This window comes from Spermophilus citellus (assembly GCF_964194105.1).
Source record: "Spermophilus citellus genome assembly, chromosome: 3".
Taxonomy (NCBI): Eukaryota; Metazoa; Chordata; class Mammalia; order Rodentia; family Sciuridae; genus Spermophilus; species Spermophilus citellus.
In genome coordinates, this window is record NC_138184.1 from 225,827,221 (window position 1) to 225,845,444 (window position 18,224).

At 41.4% G+C, this 18,224-nt stretch overlaps 1 protein-coding gene across 2 annotated transcripts; it reads left to right on the top strand.

Annotated features, from left to right (window-relative positions):
- Positions 1–5,206: 5,206 nt before the first annotated feature.
- Positions 5,207–17,796, top strand: LOC308645127 (GTPase IMAP family member 7-like). Of its 2 annotated transcripts, none has more exons than XM_081287148.1 (3): positions 5,207–5,270; positions 15,848–16,762; positions 17,575–17,796. In XM_081287148.1, exons 2-3 carry the CDS (start codon positions 15,888–15,890, stop codon positions 17,600–17,602), a joined length of 903 nt encoding a protein of 300 aa, XP_081143274.1. In that variant the 5' UTR covers positions 5,207–5,270; positions 15,848–15,887; the 3' UTR covers positions 17,603–17,796. The 2 variants fall into 2 exon arrangements, with proteins under 2 accessions (XP_081143274.1, XP_081143275.1); XM_081287149.1 differs by lacking the exon at positions 5,207–5,270 and adding an exon at positions 5,374–5,588.
- Positions 17,797–18,224: the final 428 nt, after the last annotated feature.

Consider the following 18,224-nt stretch of genomic DNA (forward strand, 5'->3'; position numbering starts at 1 on the left):
TAATTCTTCCAATCCATGAACACGTTAGGCATTTCCATTTTTTGAGGGACCTTCATTTCCTTTCACATTCTTTCACTTCTTTAGTTAAACTTATTTCTAGGTATTTTGGGTAGCTACTTGGGACACAATTCCTTTCATTTTAATGGATGATATAGTCAATCCCTAGACCTTGAATAGAGGTTATTCTAGCCCAGGATCTGTAGTGTTACGACCTCAGAGCTTATACCTTTTACAAAATACTGACCATTCAAGAGGAATGGGCTGCAGATTACAGCAGAAAGCCTCCCAGAGGACACCCAGTATTTAAGGATTTGAATGGGTAACTCTTCTGCCCAGATACTTTGGTCTTTTTCAGTTCCTTTGACCTCTTCTATGTGTGCCGTTTCCTCTGCCTGACTACTATCCTGGTGGAAAATGTCTACTCATGAGAGAGGACTGATATTTCAGGATGAGTGGGCAGCAGGCACATGTTTTGTCAAAGAGGAATTTCAGCATCATCAGGTCATACAGGGTAAGATAGTTCTCTGCTCTCCCCGAGGACAGATCTTGCCTCAGTAGCAGCCCTGGATCTTGAGGTTTCCCTTTACATTCTAAATTCCAAACAGTTATTTTTCACACTTGGCAAAACACCCCAAACCAAGTTCTTCTAAAGACATAGTTGAACTCAGAGAGAATAAAAATAAAAATGAAAGAAACTTTTCTTGTAGAGTGATTGGAGGGGAAAAAGGTCTCGACAAGGTTCTGAGCAGAAGAAAGAGAGTGGGTGAGAACCCAGTGAAATCACCTAAAAGGGTCAAGCCAGGGCTCCTCTCTAGGTCAGTTTGACCACAATTGCTCTGTTTGCATGCACTAAAAGGATGAGGTGGATGGAGAGGCAGAGGAAGCAGAGGGCCCCAATAAAGCAAGCAGAATTCACCTCATGTAAGGCACATGAGGGAGAAGGCTTTTTATTCCATAATTCACATAAGACACATAACCCATCTCTGACTGCTGAGAGCCATAGCCAAGTAGGAATGATGCATGGCATTTTTGGTTGAAAGGTGACACCAGTAAGCCATTGAGACGATATGATTATGTTAAGATCTGCATTCAAATGGATATTACACCCCTGCTGTTTGCCTTGGCCTACTACTTTGGAGCTCTAGAGGGACTCCCTGAGAGTTCCCATTGGTTGGGGAAGTGAGGTAGGAGGGATTTCCAGAGGAGGGAATTTGTCTGTTGGTGTAGTGTGGCCCAGGAGAAGGCTGCCTGTGTGGTTCCGCATATTTCCCAGGAGAGTGCATGGCATTGGCGGGAGTTTCAGAAATAAAGTTTGTTCCTGCTTGAGTGGCTCCTGATTTTGTGCCCAGCCAGACTGCAGCATCTGACCATGACATAGCTCAGTCCAACCCTGCAGCAATTTTCCATTTTCAATAAGAAAAATTTCAGGATCCAAACATAAAAATAAGTCCCTGTACAAATCATCTACCTATATCTGCAATATCAGATTATAGGCATCGTATCCATCAAATATCACACTCTAGATACAGTGTTGATGCAAAATTGCTTTGTGTGGTTATATCTTCACTTAAAACAGTATAGATTTTTTTTGGTACTGGGGGTTGAACCCAGAGATGTTTTACCACTGAGCTACATCCACAGGTCTTTTTATCTTGAGACAGGGTCTCACTAAGTCCCTGAAGCTGGCCTTGAATTTGTGATGTTTCTGCCTCAGCCTCTTGAGTAACTGGGATTACAGGTGTGCACCATTGTGCCCATCTGATACTGAACATATGATTATATAACCTTGAAAAATAAGAAGACTCAGCACAAGTATTTGTTTTTGAATTTTGAGAGCTAGTGGAAAACACACGATAATAAGTAGTTTCTTTTTTATTGATTTTTTTCAAAAATAAATGATAGCAGAATGCATTACAACTTATTACACACATACAGCACAATTTTTCATATCTCTGGTTGTATACAAAGTATGTTTCTAAGTACATAGTCTACTTAATTGTGAGATATAGATTGCTAGAAATAACATCAATAGTATTCCAAACAACTAACCACAAGAATATTTCTTAAATGTTTCATTCAATACTTTGTAATTAATTCTTATTCTACCAGATCTTGGGTCAGTAACCTGATTTCAAGAACATCTGCTTTCAGATGGAAAGAATCCTGGAAATCCAGGCTGAGTTCACTGGCACAGCGTGAAAGTTGGCTAAGTGTTGCGATCTTGGAAACCTGTCCCTAGACACTTCCACGTGGCCAACTGCAGGCTGGAGATGCCAAGGAGTCAGCAGCAGCTCAGTCCAAGAAGCTGGGGCCTCAGAGAAAGAGGGACCAATGACGGCCTGCAGACCCCCTGGAGAACCCATAGTCCAGGATGTCTGTGAAGGGACGATAGCTGAGGATAACTGTGAGGCTTCATCTGGATTGTGGACTTCATTGGATCAATGGACGCCCAAGACGGAGACACTTCTGGAACTGTAGATGCAGGGTGTTTTCAGAAATGATTGACATATGGGACAGCCAACTGAGGGAGGAGACCCTTTCTGAATGTGGGTGGCACCGTCCAGTAGGCTAGGGGGTTGGATGGGACAAAATGTGGAGGAAGGAGAAAGCTGACACAGACACAAGCTTGATTCTTCTTGAAAGGGTGCTTGGATGGCCGCTGCGATCACATCAGGTTCCAGGCCCTTCACTCCAAAGCCCACTTGGATCAGCAATTCCCCAGGGGGTCTGCAGGCCTTCAGTCAGACTGGGGCTGCCTCATTGTCCCTCTTTCTCTGAGGCTCCAGCTTCTCGGACTGAGCTGTCACAGGTTTCTTGGCAGCTCAGCCTGCAGTTGGCCATGTGGAACTGTCTTCTGATCCTGTACGCCAACCTAATAAATCACCCTTTCAGTCATGTATACAAAATCCTGTTCCTCTAGAGGACCAAGACTAGTACAGGACCTAGTGCAATTCTCTGCATGAAGCTCCAAGAGAGTCCTTCTCTATTGACGGCACAGTGCTGTCTGGAGGCTTATAGCGGAGTCTTCAGGCAAGCATTAAAAGAAAGCAGAGACCTGTTTCGTAATGAGACTGAATGTCTGTGGCTGTCTTCCTACAGCAACAAGAACCAGAGGGGAGGACAGTAAAGGTGTCTTTTGGGCATGGCATTTAACTCTGTTGAGAGTTGAGTCAGTGCTTCTTTGGGGGATCCAGCTTCAAGAGTGCTTTGGCACCCAGCACCGTTTTCTTTCCTTACAGTCTGCCCCACCCCAGCTGCAGAAGACAGTTTTCCTGAGCAACTGGGAAGCCAAAGACTACTTCATCAAAAACCGATGGGTGTGGAGCTACAAACTCTCTAGAGTCCTTGTCATAGTCCCAGGGGTGCAGGCACCAGATCTTCCTATTCATGCGGACCCTATTTGGGTGAGAAAGGAGAGCGACCATCCAGGAAGCCTGAGCCATGCCCCAAAGCAGAGCAGGAAACCGGAAGGAGGCTGTGGCAGGTTGGGTGTCCCTGCTGATCCCCCACTGCTCTCATCACCCGTGATCTGCCAGTCCTGCGAAGACAGCCAGGGGCAGGGGCAGTGTTGTCCCCACACCAACGCTTGACTGAAGGGAGGCGTTTCCTGGGAGAAGCTGGTGGCTTGTGCCTTTTTTCAGACTTATGGGGGAAGTGTCTTTAGACACACAGGGGAAGAGCTGCTGGACCAGGAGCCAACAGTAACTGAGAAATTTCATATTTGTTTTCATAAGATGCAGTGCTTTCCAGAGATGGAGGGCAAAGCTGTCTGCAGTGTGTGGTGACATGAAGTAAAGATTTTACAAGCTTTCCACCTTTGCCTCTTTAGAAGGCTATTTGGTTCTATTTACATATTTGGGCACCCGTGAGGTAAGTGTACAATATGTGAACTTCAGAAGAGGAAGCTGTGACCCTGAGGCTGACCGCAATAACTACTTTACTTGTTTTTTTTACATTTTCTATTTTTTAATATATCCTAAGTCGTTTTTCCTGACAGTTGAATGCATTTGTGTAAGAGTCAGGATGCTATTCTTTTCATCTCCTGGTATTATTTTTGCAATGTCTTAATAAGTTAAACTTGAATTTGTCTTACCTCATAGCATTCAAAAAAAGTGACCACAACACTCAGAGTGACCAAGAGAGCTTTATTGCAGCAGTGCAACAGAGGAGAAAAAAGAGAAAGAGAGAGAGGAGATGGGGGAAAGCGCGCGCAAGAGACAGAGAAAGCAAGAGAGAGAAGGGCCCGGCAGGAGGGAGTTTTTATAGCCCAAATCTAATGAGGTCTCTGGTCTGCAAGTTGCCTGTTGGCACAAGGAGGGTTAAGTGTTCAGCCTTGAGCCGGGGCTTGGGCCTTTGGGCTTGAAGCAAATAGTCCATAAAGAACCAGACAGAGGGTTTGAGTGGCCAGGTCATCCTGCGGCTAACTTTGTTTGGCATGCCCTGCAGACAGCTTACTCAGCCTGTCCTGCACCTAACAAGCATCAGAAAAAGCTCTGAGTTTTTAATATATATATATATATATATATATATATATATATGTGTGTGTGTGTGTGTGTGTGTGTGTGTGTGTGTGTGTATATGTGTGTGTGTATATGGATATGTGGGTTTACACACACACACACACACACACACACACACACACACACACACAGATGCTCCTCAACTTACAGTACGGTTATGTCTGACAAACTCATCTCATGTTGAAAACACCATAAGTTGAAAACGCGCACAGCCTCTGAGTGTCCTGGCCTAGCCTAGCCTACCTGCTGAGGACACTGACATTTGTCTACAGTTGGGCAAAATCAATGTGACCTCAAACAAAAACTATAACTTTGAAAATCTTGGTGTTATAGCAGGCACACAGACAAAATATTTCAACTTGGCAAAACGGAAGCTCCCACTCAATTTTAGAGAGTTATTTCTGTTTCCTTAAAGACAAGAGTGTGGGCTGGGGATGTGGCTCAAGCGGTAGCGCGCTCGCCTGGCATGCGTGCGGCCCGGGTTCGATCCTCAGCACCACATACCAACAAAGATGTTGTGTCCGCCGAGAACTAAAAAATAAATATTAAAAATTCTCTCTCTCTCTCTTCCTCTATCACTCTCTCTTTAAGGAAAAAAAAAGGCAAGAGTGTTTTCACCGGCTCCACCCAATTGGGTTTCCTGACCCCGAGGTTTGGGGGAGCAAACATTTCTGTCACAGGTGAAGCAGAGGCATCCACTCAAGCAACTTTCTTGGAGAAAAGTTGAGAACTTGTCAACACACTCTAGCGGTGAGGCTGGCTGTGAAGAGGACCCGGAGCCAAGGAGCTGTGAGGGGCAGTCAGGGGCGTCTGCACGGGGTGGGCTCTGGTCTGCAGAGGGGCAGGTAGGGTTCCCCCCTACTGAGCGCCAGCAGCACCCTAGGAGTGTGCTTCCGGGTGGTGGTGGCTGGCAGGGGGTCGGGGGAGGCAAGGAGATTCATTGGCGTGGTGTCCTTCATCCAGACGTTCACAGGGCGAACTTCTGCTGGGCAGGGCAGGCTCGGGGCAGTGGGGTTCGCTCCACACAGCCTGCCTGGTTTTCTCCCCAGGAGGTTCCGTGCGCTCAAGGTAGAATTTGGGGGCTGGAAGTCCATTTAGACACTGTCTGTTGAAATCCTTCTTTTTACTGAAAAAGAACCAGGATCCCAGCAAGTTTGGTGACCCTCCGTGGGTTCCGCAGGTCACTCAGGTCAGAGGGAAGCTGGGATTCAGACTCTTTCCCAGCACTCAACAGACGGAAGCTGTGTCCTAGCAGTGTGACCTGTGGGTGGCGGAGGGCTGCTGTGGACGGAGCATTAGCTGTTCTGAAGAAAGAGCAGGACTGAGGAGACTAGCTTTGCTCTATTTATGCATTTTCTATGCATTTGGAATCTTTTAAAATTTACTTATATCTCTTGCTCAATTTTTATTTTTATTTCCTCTCTCCTTCCTTCCTTTCTTGTTTGCTTTTTTCTTTCTTTTATACTACGGAGTGAACCCACAGCCTCATACAATCCAGGCAAGTACCCTACCTCTGAGCCACTCTGCCCTAGCCTTTAAATTTTTTATTTTGTTTAATTTTGAGAAAGGATCTCATTAAGTTGCTGAGGCTGGCCTCCAACTTGTGATACTCCTGCCTCAGCCTCTCCAGTAGCTGGGATTACAGTTGTATGCCACCTCACTGGCAGTTCCTTGTCCATTTTTTAAAATCAAGTTGTTGATGTTTTCTTTCTCTGCGTTTAGATATTCTTTGTGTATTAGCAAAATTAAATCTCTTTGATATAATTTAGGAAGATTGTTTTGTAGTTTTACATTTGTATTTTAATTTGTCTGCTTTTTTGGCCTTACATTATTATTTTTTTATTTTTATGTAATCAATTTATCAGTGTTTCCTTATACAATTTTAAGTCTTACATTACAAACATTTTCATCATCCCCAGGTTGCAAAGAATCTGAGTTAACTTTCTTCTCCACATTTTTTCAATTGGTGCATTATATTTCTTACATATGATAATATGCTCTTATATATGAGAATATGTACACAATGTAACAATGTAATTCCGCCAATATCCTTTCCCAGCACTCCCCCACTCCCTCCCACCTACTCCTTGGTCCCTTTCTTCAACTGATTTCCTTTTCATTTTCTACCTCTGAGCCACTCTGCGCTAGCCTTTAACATTTATTTTTTTTAATTTGAGAAACCATCTCATTAAGTTGTTGGGTCTTTTGTTTTTTCATGAGGTCCCCTGCACCCCTCTCCTCCAACTCCGTCTTTCCTTTTTTTCCTCTCTAGCTTTTACATATGAGAGAAAACATACAACCATTGACCTTCTGAGTTTGGCTTACTTCACTTAACATAATGCTCTCTAGTTCCATCCATTTTCCTGTAAATAACTTAATTTCATTTTTCTTTATGGCTGAATAAAATTCCATCGTGCATATGGACCACAGTTTCCTTACCCATTCATGCATTGATGGACACCTAGGCTGGTTCCGTAATTCAGCTATTGTGAATCGTGCTGCCATAAACATGGATATGCATGATATCACTGTGGTGAGATGAGTTTAATGCTTCAGGGTAAATACCCAGAAGTGGTCTAGCTGGGCCATGTGGTGGTTCCATACCTAGTGTTTTGAGAAGCCTCCATCCTAATTCCATAGTGTTTGTGAAAATTTACGGTCTCCAGCCCTCCAGCCGTGTTAGAGTCTTCCTTTTCCTTCACATCCCTTTGAGCAATTATTATTGTTTGTATTCTGATGACTGCCATTCTGACTGGAGTGAAAGGAAATCTCAGGGGGGTTTTGATTTGCATTTCCGTAATTGCTGTTGATGTTGAACACTTTCTTATGTATTTGTTGACCATTTGTGTTTCTTCTTTTGAGAAGTGTCTGTTTAGTTCATTTGCCCATTTATTAATTGAGTTACTTGACTTTGGGGGGTAAAATTTTTGAGCTCTGTATATATTCTAGCTATTAATCCTCTGTCAGAAGAGTAGCTAGCAAAGATTTTCTCCCATTCTGTAGCGTCTCTCTTCACATTCTTAACCATTTTTTGTTTGTTTGTTTGTTTGCTGTGCAGAAGGTTTTAATTTGATTCCTTCCCATTTACTAACTCTTAGCATTCTCTCCTGAGCTTCAGGGGTCCTATGAGAATCATTGCCTGTGTCTACATTTTGGAGTATTGATCTGTGTTTTCTTCTTGGAGTTGCACGGGTTCTGGTCTAATTCCTGGGCATTTGATGCATTTTGAGTTGATCTTTTTGCAGGGGGAGAGATAAGGCTCTAGTTTCATTCTTCTGCACAGGGATCACGGGTTTTCCCAGCACCGTTTGTTAAAAGGGCTGTCTTTTCTCCAGTGTATGCTTTTGGCACCTTTGTCAAAGATCAGATGACCCTATCTGTGTTACGTTCGTCTCTGTGTTATTATCAGTTCTGGGCCATTGATCCAGGCGTCTGTTTTTATGCCAGTGCCATGTAGTTTTTGTTATTGTAATGCTGTAGTATGATTTGAAGGCAGGTATTGTGATGTCTCCAGATTGCTTTTTTGGCTTAGAATTAGCTTGGCTTGGGCTAGGGCGATAGCTCAGTTGGTAGAGTGCTTGCCTCCAGTGCCCAAGGCCCTGGGTTCAATCCCCAGCACCAAACAAACAAAAAGAATTACTTTGGCTATTCTCGGTCTTTTATTTTTTCAAATGAGGTTCAGGACTCTTTTTTCTAGTTCTGTAAAGAATGTCGTTGATACTTTGGTGAGGACTGCATTGAATGTGTAAACTGCTTTTGGTAATAAAAACATTAAAAACATTTAATGAAGACATTTAAAAACATTAATTTTGCCTATTAATGGATGTGGGAGGTCTTTCCATCTTCTTGGGTCTTCTTAAATTTCTTCAGTATTCTATAGTTTTCATTGTAGAGTTCTCTCACCTCCTTGGTTAGATTGATTCCTAGTTTTATTTTTTCCCTAAGGCTACTGTGAATGGGATTGTTTTCCTTCTTTCTTTCTCAGCAGATTCATAGTTGGCAAATAGGAGAGCTTATTGATATTTGTATTGTTGCTTTTGTAACCGGCTACATTGCTCATTTGTTTATTAGCTCCAGTCATCTTCTGGGGAATTTTTTGGATCTTCCCATTAAAGGATCATATTATTTGCAAACAGTGATAATTTGACTTCTTCCTTTCCCATTTTTATTCCTTTTCTTTCCTTCTTTTGCCTAATTGTTCTGACTTGATTTCTAGCACTATATTAAATAGGGGTGGTAAGAGGAGACATGCTTATCTTGCCCTGGATTTTAAAGGAAATACTTTCAGATTTCTCCCACTTTGGGTTTTGTCTTATGATGTTGAGGTAGGTCACCTCTATCCCAGTTTCTTCAGTGTTTTTATCATGAATGATTGATGGATTTGGTCAAAGGTTTTCTCTGCATTTGAGGTGACTGAGTTTTTTGTTCTGAATTCTATTTAGTTGATGAATTGCATTGACTGACTTGCATATGTTAAAACATTCTTGTGTCTCTGGGATACAACCAAGTTGGTCAGAATGCAAAACCTTCTTAAATGTTGTTGAATATTTTTTGCTAATATTTTATTAAGTATTTTTGCATTCAAGGTCATCAGAGTCTAAGTTTTGGTCTGTAGTATTCTTACCTTGATGTGTTCTTGTCTGGTTTGGGTCTGAGAGTCAATGTGGCTTCATACAATGAATTCAGGTGTGTTCCATTCCTTTCTATTCCACACAATAATCTGAGGAGTGTTGACATTAGTTCTTTAATGGTCTGGTAGACTTCAGCTGAGAATCTATCTGGCCCGGGGCTTTTCTTTGTTGGAAGACTTTTTATTACTGCTTCTCATTACTAGTTATTCCATTTTTATGTCCTCTTCATTAAATCTTGGCAAATTGAATGTGCACTAAAATGTATCCATTTCTTCTAGATTTTCTAATTTCTTGGAGTTTTTCAATTTAGTCCCTAATGATCCACTGGATTTCTGTGATGTCTGTGGTGGTTTCCTTTTTTCTTCTTTCATTTTAATAGTTTCGGTCACCTCTCTTTTTCCTTCTGCTCTTTTAGCTAAGGTTTTTATCAATCTTGTTTATCTTTTCAAAGAACCAATTCTTTGTTTCATTGATCCTTTGTAATTTTTTACTCAATTTCATAGATTTTGGCTATGATTTTAATTATTTCCTTTTTTTTTTTTTTTACTGGTTGTGAAGTTGTTTCATTCTCTTTTTTGAGGACCTTGAGATGTATCATTAGGCTGTTTATTTGGGATGTTTCTGATTTTTCTTATGTAGGTGTTCATAGCTATAAATTTCCTTTTAGAACTTCAGAGGTAGAGCTCTTGCTTAGCATGTACGAGGCACTGGGTTCGATTCTCAGCACCACATAAAAATAAAATAAAAATAAAGATATTGTGTCCACCTATATCTAAAAAATAAACATTTAAAAAAAAACTGCCTTTAGAATGACCAAGAGGTTCTAGTATGTTGTGTCACTATTCTCATTTAAGTCTAAGAAATCTTCCCAGTTTGTTCTATTATCCATTCATCATTCAAAAGTGCATTATTCTAACTAGATGTTTTTGTGCACACCTGTAATCCCAGTGTTTTGGGAGGTTGAGACAGGGGGACTGTAAATTTGAGACCAGCCTCAGCAAATTAGTGAGGCTCTAAGAAACTTAATGAGATACTGTCTCAAAATAAAAACTAAAAAGGGGTGGGGATGTTGCTCAGTGGTGCCATGCCCCCAGGTTCAATCAATCTCCAGTATGAAAAGCAAAACAAGCAAACAAACAAAACCCCAAAGTGTATTGTTCAATCTTCTTGTATTCATATAGTTTCCCATAGGGTTTTTGGTGTTAATTTCTAATTTTGTTGATCTGATAAGATACAAGGAATTATAACAGTTATTTTGTATTTGTTAAGTGTTGCCTTGTGGTCTAAAATATCTTGGAGAAGGTTCCCAGAGAGATGAAGAGGTGAGAAGAAAGTGTATTCTGCTGTTGTTGGATGAACTCTTCTGTCTCCCTGCTTCACTCTCATTCTGCTAGGTACTTCCTGGGCCCCACAGGGGGCACTGCTGGGGCCCTGCTGGGGCACTTGGGGCACTGTGGGGCTGTTTGCTCTGATCTCCAGGGTTACCACAGCAGCAACTGCAACATGGCCTCCTCAGGACGGCCCAGCCTCAGCTCTCCACAGCAGCTGAGCAACTCTGCAGTGTTCAGACACCAGCTTGAGGTGCAGCCTCTGGTTCAGCTAAGTGCATGCTGCTTTTCTGATCTGGGGTTCCCATGCGGACTCTGATCCTTCTGTTTCTCTCTCTGTTCTCCCGCCCCTCCCTGGTGACCCAGTGCCACCACAGCTGCCCTGCCACTGCCACAACCAGCCTGGCTCCAGTGAACCTTCTTCTTTGTTCAATGCACCTGAGTTTCTGAGTCTCTAAGACATTCTGACTGTCCAGGATTAAATTTTAGTGAAATCCCTCCTTCACCCACCTCACTGAGAAGCTGCACTCTGCTGCTTGAATACCCAGTCACTGAGCAACTAGGAACGCGGCTTTCTCTACTCTGCCATCTTGAATCTCTCAAAAGGCACTTTGGGAAAAACAAGTTAACGTTTTTACATTTAAATTTCTAACCTATTTAGAAGTCCCGTGGTGTGAGAAAATGAATGCAATTTAATCATTTTCTGCAAGATTATATAGTTACCCCAGTGTTGCTTATAAAATTGTTTATCTTGAAAAGAGATGCTGCCTTATGGAATATAAATGTAGCTTAGTATGGTTAAATCAATATAAAAGAAAACCAGATGGACAATTTTCTCTGAATTTTCTCTGTGACTCTTCTTGCCCGAGCGTCCTCCTGCTGGAATTACAGAGACTGGAATCATTTTCTGTCAGATAGACATACTTTTCTTTTCTGATGTTCAGGATAACTCACTTTTCTTCATCCAAATGAACTTTATAATGAATTTTTTAACCTCCAGAAGAAAAAAATGATAATAAAATTTTTGAAATTTGTATGTATGTTAAATCATATTAAAAGAAGTGTCTATTAATTGCAAATTTACTATTAGGTAAAATGCTTTAAACATGAATCAATGTGAAATTTGGTCAAATATCTTTTCTGCATCTCGGTAATTTTCTTCTGAATCTATTTATGGGATGTATTATAACAGTCAATTGTCTTATAAGTAACCATTCTAGTATTTTTGCATTGAATCACAATCATGGTATATTATTTTTTGGCATCTAATAACTCATTTAGGATTTTTACATCAGTTTTAAATGAGATACAACTGTAGCCTTCTTTATTGGTAAAATCTTTACCAGCTCTTAGAATCAATAGTATTGCCTCATGGAAGGAATTAAATTTTTTCTTTCTGTGTATTTTCGATTAACATGAAATAATGGTATACATTTTGGGCTTCAGCATGATATTGCAACACATGTATACAATGTGTACTTATCAAATCCTTATCATTTCTTTTTGCTCTACCACTGAGCTACATCACCAACTCCTTTTTGTTGTATTTTATTGTTTATTTTTCATGGTAGTGGAGATAGAGCCCAGGGCCCTTCCTCATGTTAGGTAAGCTTTCTACCACTGAGCTTCATCCCCAGCCACCTCCTACCAGTTTTTAGTGTTTTGTTTTTAAATTCAGGGGCTCCCTAAGTCGTCCAGACTGGGCTTGAACCCACAATCCTGCCTCAGCCTGCCTGGGAGCTTGGATCACAGGCTTGAGCACCATTGTGCCTGGCTTCCTTGTCATTTCTTGGAGCCTTGGAACTCCTCTCTTCTATTTCCTCTTAAAATATATAATAGGTTGTGGGAGCGACAGTCATCCCACTGTGCTGCAGAACACTAGAACTCATTCCTCCTGTCCACCTTGGTGGCCCCACTCTGTATCCTCTCTATGTTCTGTGCCCGCAACCTTCCCAGCCTCTAGGGATCACTAGTCCACATTCAGGCTGACTTTTAATTTCTCACCTATGAGAGAGGACATGCAGCACTTATCTTTCTGGGTCTGACTTATTTCACTTAACAATGTCCTCCAGGCCTATCCATTTTCATGCAAATGTCAGGTTTCCCCCTTTTATGACTGAGTAATATTTCATTGTACATCTATACCACCTTCTCTTCATTCATTTATCCATTCATAGGGACCTCAGTGTTTTCCTTATTGTCTTTCTCCCTTTTTGCTTTCTTTCTCCCTCCCTTCCTCCCTCTCCCTCCCCCACCCCTCTTCCTTCCTTCCTTCCTTCCTTCCTTCCTTCCTTCCTTCCTTCCTTCCTTCCTTCCTTTCTCTCCTCATACTAGTGGTTGAACCCAGCATTGCTTAAACACTGAGCCACATTCCCAGCCCTTTTTTATTGCTTTATTTTTAGACATGGTCTTGCTAAGTTGCTTAGGGCCTCACTAAATTGCTGAGGCTGACTTTGAACTTGTGATCCTCTTGCCTCAGTCTCCCGAGCTGCTGGGATTACAGGTGTGCACCACCACACCTGGCTAGGTTAGGATTTTAATCCTGCCTATTGTGACCTGTGGTGCAAGAAACATGATAGTGCTGGTATTTCTTTTGTATATTGATTTTATGTTATTCAGATACATAACCAGAAGTACAACATCTGCATCATATGGTGGACTATTCTAGTTTTATGAGGACCCTCCTACTCTTCTCCATAATGGCTGTATTAATTTACATTTCCACCAACAGCGTGTGAGAGTTCCTTTTTCTCCACATCCTTACCAACACTTGTTCTTTTTGTCTAATTGATAGTAGTCACTCTAACTGGAGGGAAATGATTTTGCATTGTGGTTTTTGTTTGCATTTCCCTGGTGAATAAGGATATTGAGCATTTTTTCATCTATTTGTTCGTCATTTGTATTTCTTTTTTTATATAAGTCTAGTCAGATCATTTGCCCACTTAAAATCAGATTGTTCCTTTGTTGTTTTAGTTCCTTCCATATTGTTTTTTATTTATTGATGTGCTGTATTACATTTATTGATTTCTGTATGTTGAGTAATTCTTGAATCCTGGGATAAATTCCACTTGATCATGGTGAATCACCTCTGTTGCCTCTTTATCGTTGTCTTCTTTATTTTGCCTGATATAAAATTAGCTTCTACTGTTCGTTTTTGGTTCTTGTTTGCATGGGAATATATTTTTCTATCTATCCCGTTTAGTCTGTGTGTCTTTACAAGTGAAAAGAGTTTCTTACAGGCAGCATATATCTGGATAGTGATTTTGTACCCCTTTATGAAGCTAGTGTCTTTTACTTGAGGAGTTTACTCTGTTTACACTCAAGGTCATTACTGACAGGTAAGGGCTTAATGGTTTTGAATACACTTTGTTCTGTTCTTGCCCCTTACTCAACTTGGTGGCTTGGTGGTCTATTTTATTGATAACTTCTGGTTCTTTTCTCTTCCCCTTCTGACATTTGCTCTTTCAGTGGTTTTAATACTTCTATAGGAACTAACTAATGCTGTTAGTTCCTTTTCTTTTGCTTCTAGACACAGGATTCCCTTCAGCTTCTTTTACAAAACTGGTCTCGTGGTGATGAATTCCTTCAGTTTTGCTTGTCTTGAAAAGTCTTTGTTGCTCCTTCATTTCCCAAACCTAGATTTTCTGGGTATAGTGCTTTTGGTTGACAGTGATTTTCTTTCAGAAGTTGGAATATGTCATTTTATTTCCCTCTGGGCCTGTAAGGTGAACTTGCTGTTTCCTCTTGCAGCTTTTAGAATTCTTTCTTTGTCTTGTACTTTTGACAGGTTGACTATGACTATGTGCCATATTGAGAATCTTTTCTGGTCATGTCTATTTCGAGTCCTATGGGTCTTTGGTACATGGATGTCCATATCTTTCACAAGATGAGGGAAAGTTACAACTATTATTTCATTGAATAGATTTTCTATGCCTTTCTCCTTTTCTTCCCATTGAGGAACTCTCAACATGTGACTATTTGCTTAATGGTGTCCCAAGGCTTGGAGGATGTATTCATTATTTATGACTTTTCTTTCTTTTTTGTCTGGTTGGGCTATTTCAAAATACCTGATTTAAAGTTTAGATATTTTTTATTTATGATTTCTTTTGAGACATGTCTCATTAAATTGCCAGAGCTGGTCTTGAACTTGTGATCCTCCTGCCTCAGACTCCTGAGTAGTTGGGATTACATAAATTCTCCTGATTGATGTAGTGTGTTGCTGAGGCTTTCAGTTGTATTTTGCAACTTGCTGAGCTCTTCATTTCCAATATTTCTGCTTGGTTCTTTTTCAAGATTCCCATCTCTTTGCTAAATTCCTTAAATTTACTGAACTGACTGTAGGAATTCTCCTGTATTTCATTGAATTTCATTATAACCATTCTTTTCATATTCTTTTTTTTTTTTTTTTTTTTTGGTATTAGGGATTGAACTCAGGAGTGCTGGATCACTGAGCCACATCCCCAGCCCTATTTTGTATTTTATTTAGAGGCTGAATCTCAATGAGTTGCTTAGCACCCCGCCATTGCTGAGGCTGGCTTTGAACTCGCAATTCTCTGGTCTCAGTCTCCTGAGCAGCTGGGATTACTGAGGTGCACAAGCGAACCCAGCTCTTTCAAATTCTTTATCAGGCATTTCATCAATATCATTCTTTGGGGTCTCTGGCTGAAGAGTCATTGTATTCCTGGGAAGGAATCATGTTACTTTGCTTTTCTCCATTTCTTCTGTCTGTAGGATCATATTTGCATATCTGGTGTATCAGTTGTTTCTATTATTTTTAAAGGATGGCTTTCGTAGTAACAAGCATTGACCTGAAGATATATTTTAGCTGTCAGTGTGATAACTACTTTGGCTTTGGTTCTAGTTGGACAGCACAGCATAGCTTCCCCACAGCTTCTTTGTCTGTAACTGGTGGCAGTGGCAGTAGAAATTGGAGCCCAGGAGCTTGCCCTCAGTCTTGGCTTTGGCACTGAGGCAAGTGGCAGGGTAGGGATGCAGGTGCACATGCCTCATGCAGGACAGCATCGGGCAGGGGCACATGAGCACTAGTCCCTATGTTCGCATGTGGGCTGGTGGGGGGCACCCTTCTTTTTATATAATCAGGAGCAGTTTAAGTAGCATTGAGGTGATCAGATTTATCCGTTTCACAGGCCTCCCCATGAAATCATTCGGACCAGGTCCTGTCTTGTGGGGGACTCTTTATTTTTCTTTTATTTCTTCCACAGTAAATGGACCATTTCATCTTTTTATCTACTGGGATAAATAAGGATGATAGAATATTTCCAAATTTCAGTGGGGGAAGAAGAGAAGGGGGAGGGGAATCGTCCCCATAGAGCTAAACTGACGTTTTTCTCTCCTTTCACTCTTTCAGCTCTGTGTGTGCCCAAGCTCCAGGGCCTCTCTCCAGGAAAATGGCTGACCACCAAAATGACACTCTGAGAATTGTTCTGGTCGGGAGAACTGGAAGTGGGAAAAGTGCCTCGGCAAACACCATCCTTGGGGAAGAGAAGTTTAAATCTCAGATTTCTGCCCAAGCTGTGACCAAGACCTGTCAAAGAGCAACCCGAGCATGGAAGGGAGGACAGCTTCTTGTTGTCGATACTCCAGGGCTCTTTGACACCAAGCAGAGTCTCAACACCACGTGTGAAGAGATCAGTCGGTGTGTCCTTTACTCCTGCCCAGGACCTCACGCCATCATCATGGTCATGCAGGTGGGCCGCTACACAATGGAAGAGCAGAACACTGTTGCATTGATCAAGACAGTCTTTGGGCCAGAAGTCACAAAGGACATGATTGTCTTGTTCACTCGCAAGGAAGAGTTGGAGGGCTGTAGCCTTGATAGCTTCCTGGCAAGTGCGGATGTGAACCTAAAAAGCATCATCAAGGAGTGCGGGAACCGCTATTTTGCCATTAGCAACAAAGCAGACAAGGTCGAAAAGGAAGTTCAAGTGGGGATCCTGGTGGAGCTGATAGATAAGATGGTGGAGAACAATGGAAGGGCTTACTTTTCTCACCGCATATATGAGAACATAGAGGAAAAGCTGCAAAAGCGTCGAGAGATTCTGAAGAAAATTTATGCTGAAGAACGAGATAATGAAATCCGACTAATAGAACAGGAATATGCTACTAAGCTAGAGAAAGAAAAGGAGAAACAAATAAAATTAACAATGATGAGATATGAACAAAAAATTAGAAATATAAGGGCAGAAGCTGAGAAGAATATATTCAAAGATGTGTTAGATATGATTTGGAAGACAATTTCAAGAGTATGGCATACGTTTTGGAAGTAATGTAATTTTCATTCTTTCCTTTTAATTAGTACCATTTGTTACTGTAGTGAATTACTGTATGTTTCCAAAGATGACTACGACAATATTTCCCATCTCCTGATTTATGGAGATATAGTTGACAAATAAAAATTGCATATATTTACTGTGTACAGTGTGATGTTTTGACATACGTATACCTTGTGAAATTATTGATTCAAGGCAGTTAATACACCTGTCACCTCATGTAGGTCTTCTTTTTAGTGCAGTGAAAACAATCTAAAGTCTATTTTCTTAGCAAATTAAAAAAAAAAACAGGATGGCATCATAACTATAGTAACTGGGTTGTACTTTAGATCTCCTGAACTGGTTCCTCCTGCATAATTGAACATGTGTGCTCTTTGATGAACATCTCCCCATTTCCACAAATCTCTAGTCCCTGGAAACTAACATTGTACTCTTGGCCTCTATGATTTTGACTTTTCAGATTCCATGTATATGTGAGACCATGCAGTGTTTGTGTTTAACTCAATTCACTTGGCATAATGTCCTCTAGTTTATCCATATTGTTGCAAATGACAGGATATCTGCAACAGTTGATTTGAATTGTCAACTTGATTGGATTAAGAGATGTGGAAGATTAAGAGGCTTCTGTGTGTGTCAATGAGGGTGTGTCTAAGAATGATTGGCATGTGGCATAGCAAACTAAAGAGGAGACCCTCCTTCAGATGGGCAGTATCATCCAATAGGCTGGAGACTTGGATGGAATAAAGGTTGGAAGAATGTGGAAGCAGCAGCAGATGCAAGCTCTGTTCTTCTTATGTTCTTCTAGGTTCTCGATTGCTGCTGCGATCATCTGAGGATATCAGACTCTTGGTCCTTCACTCTTCCAAAGTGGACTCTGCCACTGATTCTCCAGAAGCCTTCGGTCTTGGACTGGGGTAGCATTGTTGACACCTTTGTTGTGAGGCTTTAGATTGCGCAGCTACTGGTTCCTCTAGCTCTCCAGCCTGCAGATGGCCATTGTGAACTATCCAGCTTCTAGTTGTACAAGCCAATCTAATAAATCCGCTTTTTATGATCATACCTCCTGTTGGTTCTCTTCCTTTAGGAACACTGAGTTAAAAAATATCCTTTTAAAATCCTAGATAATATTGTATGGTACAGCGTGCACAGACACATATGCATGGGGCATCTCCCATTCCATTCATCTGAGTGCATGCACTTGGGTGGTCTAAATGTCTTGTTTACAGTAAATAATGCTGCAATGAACTTGGGAGTGCAGATGTGTCTTCGATGCCTAGTAGGTTTCTTCTGACTGTTGTCTCAGTCCATTTGGGCTGCTTTGACAACATACCGTGAATGATGCAGCTTATAAACAACAGAGTTATTTCTCACAAACGTGAAGGGTGGGAAGTGTGAGATCCAGGCACTGGAACATTCAGACCTGGTGGGGTCCCGCTTCCTCCTAGACAGCCACCA